General features: G+C 34.7%; 1 protein-coding gene across 4 annotated transcripts; it reads left to right on the top strand.

The window, feature by feature from the left end:
* Positions 1-242: 242 nt before the first annotated feature.
* Positions 243-11,828, top strand: LOC141712026 (phosphatidylinositol 4-phosphate 5-kinase 7-like). 4 transcript variants are annotated; one of them, XM_074514788.1, is made up of 12 exons: positions 304-420; positions 578-607; positions 1,043-1,195; positions 1,310-2,383; positions 2,505-2,672; positions 4,357-4,522; positions 7,101-7,211; positions 7,315-7,502; positions 8,941-9,089; positions 10,346-10,514; positions 11,153-11,477; positions 11,560-11,828. In XM_074514788.1, the coding sequence occupies exons 3-12, from the start codon at positions 1,173-1,175 to the stop codon at positions 11,563-11,565; spliced, it is 2,379 nt and encodes a 792-aa protein (XP_074370889.1). In that variant the 5' UTR covers positions 304-420; positions 578-607; positions 1,043-1,172; the 3' UTR covers positions 11,566-11,828. The 4 variants fall into 4 exon arrangements, with proteins under 4 accessions (XP_074370890.1, XP_074370887.1, XP_074370888.1 ...); XM_074514787.1 differs by lacking the exon at positions 578-607 and having other exon boundaries at positions 264-420; XM_074514786.1 differs by lacking the exons at positions 578-607; positions 1,043-1,195 and having other exon boundaries at positions 246-420.
* Positions 11,829-14,188: the final 2,360 nt, after the last annotated feature.

The raw sequence follows: 14,188 nt of genomic DNA, 5'->3' as shown, positions 1-14,188 counted from the left end.
TGTCTAAATTTTATTAAAATTTAACTTAGGAGGATGAATAGGATGCTATTGAAGCTGTTCTAACTACCAATAAACAAAATGCTAAACATGATAAAGTCGATAAACAAAATGCTAAAGAGGGTTAAGCTGCGGCACCAACTCCATTATTTACTCCAAATTTCGAATTAAAATAAAACTACGTCATGAAATATGTTAAATCAGAATAATCCATATCGATAAATCCAATAGGGGGAGCCTGACGGCCACCTGTCCGTTCCTTAAAAAAGTACTATATAAATCAGAAGAATGAAGAAAAGTGAAAGAAGAAAACGATGGTTGTTTTGGGTTCAGGTGCTTGCCGTGCCGTATGACATATACTAGATTACTTCTACATCAAGTGTCCCACTCTCTCTCTCTCTCTCTCTTGGCGACTCTCTCTCAGTGAGTCTCTCTCTCTCTCTCTCTCTCTCAGATATGATCTAATGAGCTGCTACTCCTGCCTTCCAAATTCATTTACTTATCTTATATTGTAACTAATTTCATCTTATTTTTGCTCGTCTTATGCTTGCTTTCAACTGACTAAACTTTTGATACTTAGTCGATCAATTATCCACACTTTTATTATCAGGTAAAAATGTACATATTAAAATTTTATGCAAGACATTTATGATTATATTGCTGAATTTATGATAATCTATGGAACAATTATCACATATCGAGATTCAAGGTTACTCTGTAATAATGATAATTGCTGATTATGTCTGAGTTTTGCAAATTGGGAAAAGGCTTGCTATTGTCGTATTTATGCCCATTGTTTTCGAAGAATTAATAAATATGCTTTGCGCAGAAAATAACAGTGATTAGCATTCTTAATAATAAGCATGTCATGAAATGGCTTCTATGATTGGATATGAAAATGTATAAAGGATTTGTAATATTGTTAATTTATAAAAGTTTGATTTTATTAGTTTCATAAAATCGTAATGTAGAGATCTTATTGATCTTCATTCTTTGATCAAGTGAAATACGTTAAATTTTCAAAGGATGATTAATGATTTTTCAGATTGCCACACTAGATGAGTGAGCTTTGCTACCTCATGGTATCAATATTACTTCGCCAAGTAGATTAACATGAGCCAGATTTATGGAACGAGGACATTGAAAGGCATTTAGGTCTAGTAGTTTTTCATTCAATGATCATGGATACCAGCGAAAGGTAGTTCTTCCCTCTTGCACCAAAGTGTCTTTTCCGGGGGAACTTCTCTTGATTAAAGATTTGAATACTTTTCTTATTAAGGTTTAATCAATATGATGTTTTAATACCTTTCAGGACTAGTGATTACATCTTTACAAGTGGTGATATCTATTTCGGTAATTTTAAGGGTGTGCTTCCACATGGCAGTGGCAAATATACTTGGTTAGATGGAACAGTTTATGAGGGGGATTGGGAAGAAGGAAAAATGACCGGGAGAGGAAAAATTTTCTGGACTTCGGGAGCAACTTATGTTGGTGAGTTGTCAGCTGGTTACCTTCATGGTTTTGGCACCTTTACTAGTCCAAATGGATCTTTTTATAGAGGCTCCTGGAGGTTGAACATTCAGCATGGATTTGGAAAAAAGCAATATCAGAATTTAGATTTCTATGAAGGTTTATGGAAAGAGGGAATGCATGAAGGCAGTGGTAGTTATGTTTGGTGTAACGGTAATATGTACATTGGATCTTGGAAATCTGGGAAAATTTGTGGTAGAGGTGTTATAAAATGGTCGAATGGTGATCTTTATGATGGTTTCTGGTTGAAGGGTTTAAGACACGGATCAGGATATTACAGGTTTGCTGATGGAAGTTTTTATTTTGGGACATGGACCAAAGGCCTCAAGGATGGACGCGGAACATTCTATCCTACTGGGTGCAAGAGTCCATATATGAAGAATTGGTGTAGCTTTGACTTGCATAAGGCTGAAAGGGAAGGGGTTTTACCTCGTAGTTTGTCAGTAGGTGTAGAGGAGCACAAAATTATTAAACCAGGTTTTAAGCGTAATTTTTCCGAGAGGCTTTCCTTTACTAAATATTTTAGAGGTTCTGGCCGTATATCCAGTAAGAGTATATCTTTGGAAGAAGACTGGAGCCTTAGCAATAATACTAGAGATGTTGCAAACTGTGATATGTCCTGCATGCTATCTCACACATCTAGTGAAGGTCGTAGTTGTAACAATGGAGTAGTAATCTATGAAAGAGAATATATGCAAGGAATTTTGATCAGAGAAAGGATAATAAATAAATCAGGACCTACCGGAAAAAGTAGACATCGGTGTAAAGGAGAGGAAGCAACAAAGAAGTCATGCCTGAATAAATCTAAAGGCAATAGAAGCTACTACTTGATGCTCAACTTGCAACTTGGCATCCGGTATGCTATTAATATGTCATAGTTTTCCTGCAATTACTCTACTCTTGCTTGTGTAAACTCTGATCTTTTATTATCCTTTTATGTTAAAATATGACAGATAATATCTTACATAAAATAACAGGTATACAGTAGGAAAGATTACACCAGTTCCCCAACGTGAAGTCCGGGTATCCGATTTCGGAGAAAGTGCTAGAATTAAAATGTACTTTCCTAGAAAGGGCTCTCAGTTTACTCCGCCACATAAATCTTCTGATTTCTATTGGATGGATTACTGTCCTATGGTATTCAGGTATAATATTAAAATTCCTGTATATGTCTATAATTAATATAATTCTTGTATTTGTACTTTCTCTAATTTCCTTCATATTTTGATTTACATTTGTCTAAAGTGAGAAGTTTCACTGGATCCGAAATGTAAAAAGTGATTAATCTCTGAAAACCCCTTTATATGTCAGATTCAATCTTCAAAATAAACTACAATCAAATTTTATGCCATACTCTATGTTACTTGGAGTTGGCTAGCAGTGTCCAACATGGATATGTGTCCAAATATCGGACTCGGCAACATTTTGAAAAATGTACATGTTTTGGTCTGAAATAAGTGTCCAAGTCCAAATGTTGACTGTCCGATATAGGTACTCGAAGGTAAAGTGAAGATTCCGAGTAACATAGGCCATACTAGTTTCCTAGATTGTGGATGCCTTTGGGTTTTGTTTCTTTAGCCAAAACAATAAAATGAAATATTAATTTTTATCAAAATGTTAATCAAGATATAGATGCCACTGCATATAGAAGTAAGTAAAAAGCATAAGTAACCAGAAGCTCTGCTAGTTAAGTTCGATTTGGATTTAAAATCTTTTACAAGTAAATCTTTCTGTGCACGGAGTGGAAGGGTCAGGATTAAGCTTTTTGCCTTTTATAGATTAGTCTTGAACCAAAAAATATATTGTTTTGTAAGTATATATGTTGTACATTTTAAATTACTATAAAAACACTTATATTTATTGTGAAAACCTATAGTCATCTATGTTATAATGTTACTGAAAATTGTATATAGGTACTGTCATACTGCTTATTAATGTGATTGTGGTGGAAATTATGCTATCTGTGTTATTATATGGTGTAAACACATATCTTTTATAAGACGATGTCTCGCCTTTAGCCTTTCGATTAATCAATACAAGACCCGTTGCTTCGCCTCGCCCTTTTCCCTATCTCTGAGACGTTCCGAGTGCTTACGAACTAAAATTTAGAAATAAAAATAGTCACATAGAAGCTGGATATGATCTTCATGCTTCATTGTGGTCTTAGCTTGAAGCGCACTATGGCTACCAGGCCGGAGTATTTCATATGATAGATTAGGGAATGGCTTGAAGCTGATCTACTTCAATATGTACATTTGCCAATATGATAGTTGTTGCTGCTGCTGTGAGTGTTTGGAGGATATTTCTAGAATCTTCTTTAGTTCTTTCTGCCTTCTTGCATTGCTCTCCAATGGTCACAAAAATTCTTCTGCTTATTGTCCCTTCTTGTGAGTAGGGATTGGTGCTCATCAGGGACATGTAACTGGGAGTCCGCCTCACGTGTGATTTTATTTACCTTCTCGGGGTTCGATCTGTTTTTGTTGTACTTCAATTTCTCAGCTTTATGCTACCGTAGGCACCTTCATGGATAAGATTTTAGGTATTATTTGATGCCTCTTTTGGCATCTATGGATGTTAGAATGAATCCCATATAAAATAATGGTGTAGTCAGAGTTCATTAGATTTCTAGATTTGATTGAGTGTTAGGGAGGATATAGCCATATTATTATATGCTTAGACCAAGATATTCCATCCATTTTGAAACGTGGCCTGTTTTTTTTGTAGTGGAGAACTGTCAAGAGGATGCAATGTGTGCTTCATTTGTTAAAAATTAGCTGTTTTCTATGTTTCTTAATGCTGTCTAAATTTGCAGAGATTTTTTCTATTCAGGAATTTGAGGGATATGTTCAAGCTAGATGCTGCTGAGTACATGATATCTATCTGCGGCGATGATGGTCTGAGACAGCATAGTTCTCCTGGAAAAAGTGGCAGCATCTTCTATGTTTCTCATGATGATAAATTTGTTATCAAAACGTTAAAGAGATCAGAACTGGAGGTTCGAACCTTAGTAAATATACGTTAATATTTATTATTTACTTATAATTGTCTTTTGTATCCATTCAACAAGATCTGCTTCCTAAACCAGTTCAATATAATCAAAGCCATAAGACCTTTTACCGAGGCAGGCTGTAACCCTTCTACGATGTTATTATGTTACTAAGTACTTACTCTTAGAATATTTAATAAAAATTATTAACTTGAATTACTTAAATCCATTATCCTGTAGTCACGTAGCCTCTTCCTGAGGTTTATTTTAGTTTCTTGAGAACATCCGTTAGACCACAAGTGGCTGGGTTTTGACTTCTAAGAGCATGGTTTGTGCAATACTGCAATGCACATGCACTATGGACAATGTTCCCAGTAAACAATTAACTTTTTTGAAGAGGGAGTCGTAAAATTCTTCTTCTAAGAAAATAGTCTAAGAACTTCCACAAAGTACTATATGGTCAAGTGTTCAACTTCTTTGAAAAATATTATTCTTAATACTACTTCCTAGAAGTCAACCGCCAGTAGACAATGTTAATACTTCTTCTGAAGTGGCCTCAATATCTTGCGAAGTGCTGTATTTGACTTGATTCTTGACATAGTATAACTTGTTGACCCTTAATTTCTATAATAATTGAATCAATCAATGTAAAAACATGTCTCATGTGCATTAGCATGAGGTGTTTTGAAGTTTAGTAATATCTTGAATATCAATTTAAGGTTCTCTTAGAGTAACCTTTCTTGGATACCTTAGTTGGCAATGCACGTTTTGTTTTAGAGTTTACAGATATTTTGTATATCAGAGCAAGGGTCACTTAGAGTAACCTTTCTTGGATGATCTCGGTTAAGTTCTGGATGTTGTGACATGAAATCCATGTGATTCTTGCGCTCCATTTGGTTGGAATAAATAAAATTTTGGAGGGAATGGTATGAAGTTTACTACTTGTTTTGGGCAAATATTTTTTCTTTCGGTTGCTTCATTTCGTTCCTGCAAATTCAAACATGAGCTCAAACCCATTAGTTTTAAAATGAATGCTCCAATCTCCTTTCCACCCATTTTTCTTCACAAACCTCAGCATAGATAATTTGGACTCTCTTTATATATTTTTTCTCTCTTCCCTTGATTTTGTTCAAATTTTCTTTTTATTCCTTCCAATTAAAAGGAGCATAGGTGTGTGTGTTTATGTAGTAAGTGGGGCTTTTAAGAGGGCCCTGCTCCTATAGGAACACACCCTTTTTGTCTACACTGGAACTTGAACCTTTGATCTTCCAGCTCCTACTGAAGGAAGAGCGTTGATTCCGCCATAGCACTGCTCATTTAGTGCATTGGTGTATTTCATTGTATAGTTGTATGTTCTTTGTACTGTGTTCACATTTTATGTTAGGATGTCTTCAAGTAACTCTCCTCGTTATCTCTTAGATAAGTGATTTCATGAGAGAAGATATATAAGGAGTGGTATAGTACTAAAAAATAATCAAAGAAGGCAGTGGCCTTTAACCTTGTGATAAACCCTTTTAAATCCGAAATCAATGCTTCCAATCTGATGGCTCTCTTGGGTTTAGATGTATTGCAAATTTATATATTGGTGAAGAAATATCACCAACAGGTTTTTGTTTTTTTAAAATATGAGTAGAAAGAGCAAAATGAATATCTGATTGGTGAAGGAGCGTATGCTGCGAGGCTGCTATGGAGAATTCCACCATAAAATACAAGTACTTACTGATAAAAAAAAATTGGTTACCTATTTGTGCTGTAGCTCTCGCTTCCCTGTTCAGAGTTCTCAATCCTAAAATCTACTAAGCATCTCCTAATCATTTTCCTCTCAAAGATTCCAGTCAGTTCATGTCATGGATTTCTCTAAGGAATCTGACCTGGTAAATGAGTCATCTAACGAATTTGATATTTTATATGGCCTGCCAGAGAAATCCTTGAACAACGTTTCCATGTTTCTTCTGGACATGAGAGCAAAAAAAATTGTGGGGCTCGATTTTTGATTAATAATAATAGGAAGTGGTAAGTTCCGCTTCGTAATAAATCTCTTCTCAACAATCCAACCTTTTTCCTCTGGGAACCACACTGGTAACATATTGGGTTTAAGCTCAAACTTAAGGCTAGATGTAAGCTGAAGACAATTTTACTTCTGTTAAGGAATTTAAAGACTTCCTAAAGCGGCCCATGTAGAATGGGAATAAACACATATCCCCTAGGATTAATTCATATTTTTTATATAATATACGAGTCTCCACTAACATAACAATTAGACTTTTAATTTTTAGAATAGCAATGGTATGCAATAGCAACATTAGATTATGTCTGAATGCGTACAATATATAATGAATCCTTAGGTGCGATGTTCTCAGTAATATTGGTATCAGTTATATTGGCATCCTAGTTGCTGCCTTTTTGTAATAGAACCGTTTTAAAGACAACTTTGGTTGGCAAGAAGATTTTGACAAGGTAATAGTGTTTCATTTGTCAGTAGACCAATTGACCACCATGTTCTATCTGGATGCGAGTCTAACAAAAACAAATGCTACGCATAGTCTTTAGTCTTTAATTTTTTGTCTCTTTTGTCAATGTTACTTAGGTATTACTAAAGATGCTTCCGAATTACTATGATCATGTAAAAGGGCATGAGAACACCCTTATAACTAAGTTTTTTGGAGTGCACAGGATAGAATGGAAATGCGGAAAGAAGGTATCTTCTGACTTGGCCTGTCTCTCTGTTTTCCTGGTTCGTGAGTTTCAGTTAAGGCTTGTGATTTAATATTTCTTATCTATAATCTTATATTGTTTACCAGGTACGTTTTGTTGTCATGGGGAACATGTTGCGCAGTGAATTGCGAATTCATCATCGCTATGATTTGAAGGGTTCATGTCAAGGAAGAAGTACAAATAAAGAAAACATAGCTGCAAACACCACATTGAAAGACCTGGATCTATCATATGAGTTCCACATGGACAGATTGTTGCGTGAGTCACTTTTTGAGTAAGTATTCGTTTCTAATTTGCCGTCAGGCCCGTCACACATATTCATCTTTTCAGTATAATATATAATCTAATGAATATAATATATCTCTAAAACTTGGCTGGAAAATACAGTGGACAGTGACAAATCTGTTGCCTTGTCATTAATATCTACGGCAACGGTTGTTTTTTAGATGGATAATCATTAATCAGATTACCTCTGTTTACACAGATTAATTTTATATTCAAAGAAGGTCAAAGAGCATAGACACTATTTACTTTTTCTGGACGAGGAAAGAACACAGAGCTGTTGACTAGAATACGAATTTTTATTTGGTAGTGGACTAAAAAATGTGTGTGTGTGTAGAGGGCTAACATCTATCTAATCCTGTTAATTAATTACCGGTTTTACAATAAGCAACATGTAATCAACACACATGCATGCGCACAGTGCATGGTCTAAATATATAGTGCTTATTCCAATTCTAAACTATTCCCACTCTTGTAAACGTATGTCCAATCTTTGCATAAGTTAATTGAACTTCCAATTATGCTACATTAAGAATTGAACTTTAAGTTACATGCCAATATGTAATGGAAATTAATTCCTAACATTTGCTTTAAGTAATTTAGCTGGTTAATAATAAGACAACCTGAGAAACAATTATTTCACCTCCTTGCATGTGCAAATTTATTGCAATTTAAATAAAAAGTTCATGTACTATCAGAAATAATTTGCATTTTGAACACTGTTTAGTATTTTGTAGTTGATTTTCTTGTAGGATTGAGACTTTGAGCATGAAGAAGCTTTGTGGTTAGGGTACAAGGAGTTGGTACTTGAGGGTGTTTTAGGCCTTATAGTTTCTTTGTTAGTTTTGTTTTCGTGGAAAGCAACTAAAAACTTTTTTAGTGCTTTATGCTGTATTAGTTTCTATTTTTAGTATTTTGGGCCTTATAGTCATTTTAATTATGTGATTATAGGCACTATTATTCCGTCATTGATATTTATTGTCTCTCGTTATTTATTAAATGCTCGTGTATTGTGTTCTATCACTGTTTTGTGTTGTTTAAGCTTCTTTTTTTTCCCTTTTTTTCGGAAATAGTCTTTCTACTCTTACCAAGTAGAGCAGGTATGCATACATCTTACCTACCCCTTGCAATCCAGATACACTAGTTATGTTCAGCTTGATTTTCTTTGATTTCTATTGTTATGCATTTAGTTATTATAACATTGGTGGATATTTTGCTACCTTGTTTATTGTTATATCTTTCTTGCTTGGGAGTTGCTCCTTAGTTTTTATGAATAAATATTGAGTTTATCTTCAATTATTTATTTTGATATGCTGTAATGCACTCCAAAAATATTTTAATGAATTTAAATTCGTTTCCAAATTTTTTGTGTAAATCCTTCTATCCTCCTCTATTACCAAGGAGTAATTTCTTTTTGTGCTCTTCTGCAGACAACTTCATCTTGATTGCAAGTTCCTGGAGTCTCAACAGATTATTGATTACAGTCTTCTACTGGGATTACATTTTCGAGCTCCTGAGCATCTGAAACCCCTCTTAGAATCACCGGCCTTGTTACATGTGTCTGAGAATATGTCTGCTGGTAATGACAAACTTTTAACTTGAGCTTGTGATTAGTTTTTACATTTTTGGTTCATATGTTCCTTGCATGTCCTGAACTTGACCCAAAAAAATGGTGTAATAAGTGAAAGTATCTTGATTAAGTTATGTGGGTAAAATCGAGTATCCTGGACTTCCTACTCAGTTCGTCTTTTCCCATATAAACTCAGCATACCCTTAGAACAATTATAATGCAAAAATGATATGAAAGGCCTAGCACATTATCAACAAAATAAATCTGGGAATAGCAAACTGTGTATTTTTTTTTAGCAAGAGGCTTGTTGTATACACAAATTTATAATACTCCAGTTACTATGTTATTTAATTTTTTATCTTTTATATTCTTAGTTCGACAATGGCACTAGATTTCCAATTGGTCTATTACCTCGAATAATGAGTCCCTTTTTGTTGTATGTTGGTTAATATGGGAGGCAGGGGCCAGTCGTTCTCATAAAATATGGTGACCGTTTTAATTTTTGCTCCTTGGCGGGTTAAGCTGCACTCTGGGGTGTTGGGGTTTTTATTTGGGGGGGGGGGGCAGGTGTTAAAGAATGTGATATATATTAAATGGTCTCTACTGGAATCTCATATATTTTTGGAGATTTTCTTATCTAAAATTTGAACTCGTCCATGAGAAGTCATACGCTTCCAGTGGTGGTTAAGAAGTCCAAATAATTAGTAGGTTTTAGCTCCGAGTACCCAAGCTTACAATGTGGGGGCATCTGAAGGAAAATTATTAATTGGTGGAGCTTTGAGTACCGAGTTACTAGCCTGTTGAGGAAGTCAAGGATGCAAATATGGAAGCTTGATATATTATTTTGGTAAATTTGCAAATGGGGTAACTGGTACCTAATATTACCACTGATTTTCATAGAGGCTTGTGGAAGCAGGAGACCTGAATATTTATTTATAAGCATGTGTTGCGATCATTATACTACAGCTGTTTAACTGATTATGCTATTAGTGAAACTTGTGAGCTGTAAGAAAATGTTAACGAGCTGATTGTGGTATATTTATCTATTCCTTCTATTAAGTCTGAACATCTCATAATGATGTATTGTAGTTAGCACCGTAAAATTTCAAATATATTTCAAAAACATGTCTAGATTTTCTTCACCGGAGATCGTAAATGTTTTGTTTAGTTAGTTAGGTCTAAGAATGGGAACATGGATACAGTTTTTGGCAGTTCATGATAATATTCATCAGTCTGACCATGTTGCATGTATGTGCGTACTTTAGGAAAAGCCTCTCAAGGTGATCTAATTATTCCTGCTCGAGGTCTTCTACTGGTGACCCATGAACCTAGCATTTTCAGCACTACACCAGGTTCTCACATAAGAGGAAATACTCTGAGAGCATTCTCATTGGGTGATAGGGAAGTGGATCTTCTTCTGCCTGATACTGGAAGGTACCTTCTTATCGTTTTAAACCCCGGCCCCCAGAATGTATATTCCCTCCCCCTGTTATAGATGTATTGCAACAAAAGTTGGATGAAGTGCATCGGTAGTTCCGAGTTCGTCTAGACAAGCTAGCAAGTTACCGGGTGAAATAGTGCACAAGGCTAGCTCAATAAGACTTAAATTAAAAAATAACGCCCTCTACGACTCAGCTGATTGCTACTTGCCTTAATTTCTCAGCAAACATTTACTTTAAAATCATTAATATACTAGTAATATATAGATATATTGGTATTATGTTTGAAAGTCATCTAATTCCTCAATCTCGTCTTTGTAAATCTAGATACATGAGATTATTCTAGGCCATTGCCTTCCTTTTTCTGATGTCCACACAACATAGATTGTTAATGTTAAGAAAATATGGTTTTTTATATAGTGATTTCTACAAATACAAGGGTTTTAAAGAAAGATGGAGCCTAAGCTAGTATATGAATATCAACTCACTTCTCCTAGCACCTCAAGCTTTGGAAGAATTAGTAATCTGAATGTTGATTTTCCTACATGCTAGTAACCAAATGTAACTACTTTCCTGAGTTTTCTGAAATAGATGGGTATAATATTTTAATAGTATGTTCTTCAATATCTATAGGTTACCAGTGCAACTAGGCGTAAACATGCCAGCTCAGGCCAATTGCAAGCTTCTTCAAGACAAAACTGATTCCGCTGAAGTTGAACTATTTGATGTTTATGATGCGATCCTCTTTCTTGGTATTATTGATATATTGCAGGAATATAACATAAAGAAAAAAGCTGAGCATGCATACAAGTCATTTCAGTTTGACCCGATAACAATTTCTGTTGTTGAACCGAAATTCTATTCAAGACGGTTAATAAACTTTTTGGAGAGCGTTATTCTTGTTGAAGAAGAGATTAATATTGTTGAAAACGAAGAGGTTATTGTTGAAAATGAAGAGGTAATGCTCTATATGCTGCTTCCACCTTTGGTTTTGCAATCATGTTAATTTTTTCCTCTAATTAGTGCTTTACTCATTGCAGGTTTAAATAACCCTGAGGTAAGTTTAGATTTGTTTTCTACTCGCATGTCTTTTGGCGACAAGTGTATAGTGACAAGGACAAGATAACATCAACATATATTATACGATCATGTCAATATAAAATCATGTATTTAGTATGCTAATACTGTATGTGTTGAGTTGAGTTGAGTTGAGTTGGATGCTGTATTGTTGCAAGTTGCTCTATTTGTGTACAAGGACATACTGTAGGTGTTTAGCGCGGAAATGCGGAAATATACAGATTTGATAAGATGACAATGAGAATTGGGGTGTGGGGCATACTTGTGTAAGAATATTAGTATTGTTATAATACTTTGTTTACGAGTAATTGGCAACAGTTGGCGCAAATTCTAATTATTATTTCTTAAATTTGTGGAAATAAATATCTAATGTTTGGTCAGACAAATCTTTTATGTTTACTGACAATATACTTTTCTTAAGATCGTTAACATTATTTTGAATAATGCGCATTTTCGGGAAAAATAGTTAGAGTAGGGCTGTGTACTCTAAAATATTTTCCAAATAATAGTGAGTGCTAGAGTTTTGTATCATGCACCTGATTTTTTTATAAAAAATATGATTATAATTTATGAGGACAATCTACAGATGAGATTTCATTTTTTGGAACGTAAGATTGAATAACAAAGATAAAAGTTCGTGAGTTGGTGACTCTCTAGCTAGTTTGGACTGGAATACAATGTTGAATTTATTATTTTTATCTTTAAAAGAAAAAGGAAAATGTAATCTGTAATACTGGTCTCAAACTCTGAATAGATACGTGCCAGATATGTTAAAAAAATCCAAAACCCGAAATTCGATCTGATCCGGAAAAAAACCCGAAAAATTCGATCCGGAAAAAACCCGGTCCGGTTCGACCCGACCCGCGGGCCTTAATAAGCCTATTTTTTTCTCGAAAATCCGGCCCGACCCCGGGCCGAAACTCGAAAAGTCCGGATTTAAAAAAACGCGGATAAAAGCCTGGTTCGGCCCGGATAAAAACCGGGTGAAGGACAAATTTAGCCTATTTTTACACAAAATTGACAAAAATAACCAATTTCTGAAAAATTGACCAATTTTGGCCGATGGGATACCCAACTGTCAGTGGAGTATCCACTTTATATAAGATACCCAACTGACAGTGGAGTATCCCATATATGAAATAACCAACTACCAGTGGAGTATCTTATACAAATTGGGATACCCAACTGACAGTGGAGTATTCAATCGGCCAAAATTGGCCACTTTTTTCAGAATGACTATTTTTGTTAAATTTTTTCAAAAATCGGCTATTTTTGTCATTTTTTCATAAAAACCCGGGCTTTTTGAAAAGCCCAATTAAAAAACCGATTTTGTGAAAATATTTGAATAAAAAATAAAGTGTTGTCAAAGCGTATCGAGGAAGTCTCTCAAATCTTACCAAGGAAGACTTGTAAAGCTTATCGAGGAAGTTTTGTAATACTTAATGAAGAAGATTTGAATAGCTTGCTCAGTAAACCTTGTAAACCAACTACTATAAATAGCTCATTTAGCTAATGAAATACAACATAACTTTCTCTCCATCTTCTATTCTCCTATACTTCCTCTATATTAAACATAACTAATATTTTCAGTCAAGGTTTATAACACGTTATCAGCACGAGTCTCTGCCAACTGAAACTTTATTCTCGAAAGAGCTACGACTTATTCTGACCCACGAGTCCCTATCAACTAAAACTATTTCATAAAAGAGGTACGTTTTCTTTTCCTCATTTTCTTTTAAATATTATTACATATTTATGTTACTGATTGAAATCTATAAAGATGGCTATGTCGTCAAGTAATACTAATATAAAGATGGCGCTGCCGTCAAGTAATAATCAAAAGTTTTCTGGTCGGCTATGCCGTCGTAACTTTTGTATAAAGTTATTATTTCAACTTTCCTGTTTAAATATTATGTGACATATTATATCTTATTTAAAATCTATTCAGAATGGCGAATCTTGCAAAATTAGAGTTTGTTGCCTTGGATGTTTCCGGAAATAATTGTTTGTCATGGGTCCTTGATGCGGAATTACATCTTAGTGCTAATGGCCTAAAAGATACTATTGACCCGGAAAAGATCCCAACTGTTGAACAAAATGCAAAAGCAATTATCTTTCTTAGGCATCACATCCACGAAAATCTAAAATCTGAATACCTTACTATCAAAAATCCACTCACCCTTTAAAATAATCTCAAGGATAGATTTGATCACCAAAAACTTGTTCACTTGCCATCTGCCCGATATGACTGGATTAATTTGAGGTTACAAGATTTCAAATCTGTAGCTGAATATAATTCTGCTCTTTTCAAGATAAGCTCAAAATTAATTTTATGTGGTGAAAATATTACTGATACTGAAATGATTGAAAAGACCCTCTCAACCTTTCACCCCAACACTATGATCCTGGCTCAACAATATAGGGAGCGTAATTTTCAGAAATATGGCGAGCTGATATCTCTCCTTCTTGTGGCTAAAAAGAATAATGAGTTGCTACTGAAAAATCATCAGATACGTCCCACAGGCTCTGCCCAGTTACCTGAAGTACATAACACGTCATTCCTGAAGAATGAACGTGGGAAAGGGCATAGAG

Source organism: Apium graveolens, chromosome 3 (assembly GCF_009905375.1).
Source record: "Apium graveolens cultivar Ventura chromosome 3, ASM990537v1, whole genome shotgun sequence".
NCBI classification, from domain to species: Eukaryota; Viridiplantae; Streptophyta; class Magnoliopsida; order Apiales; family Apiaceae; genus Apium; species Apium graveolens.
Note: the sequence above shows the minus strand (reverse complement) of the source record. Positions and strands in the feature narration are given on the sequence as shown.

Coding starts and splice junctions, on each gene's coding strand:
- LOC141712026 (XM_074514786.1), top strand. CDS start 347: ATGACATATACTAGATTACTTCTACATCAAGTGTCCCACTCTCTCTCT. Junction 2,673..4,356: donor TACTGTCCTATGGTATTCAG/GTATAATATTAA, acceptor TTTTCTATTCAG/GAATTTGAGGGATATGTTCA. Junction 4,523..7,100: donor TAAAGAGATCAGAACTGGAG/GTTCGAACCTTA, acceptor AATGTTACTTAG/GTATTACTAAAGATGCTTCC.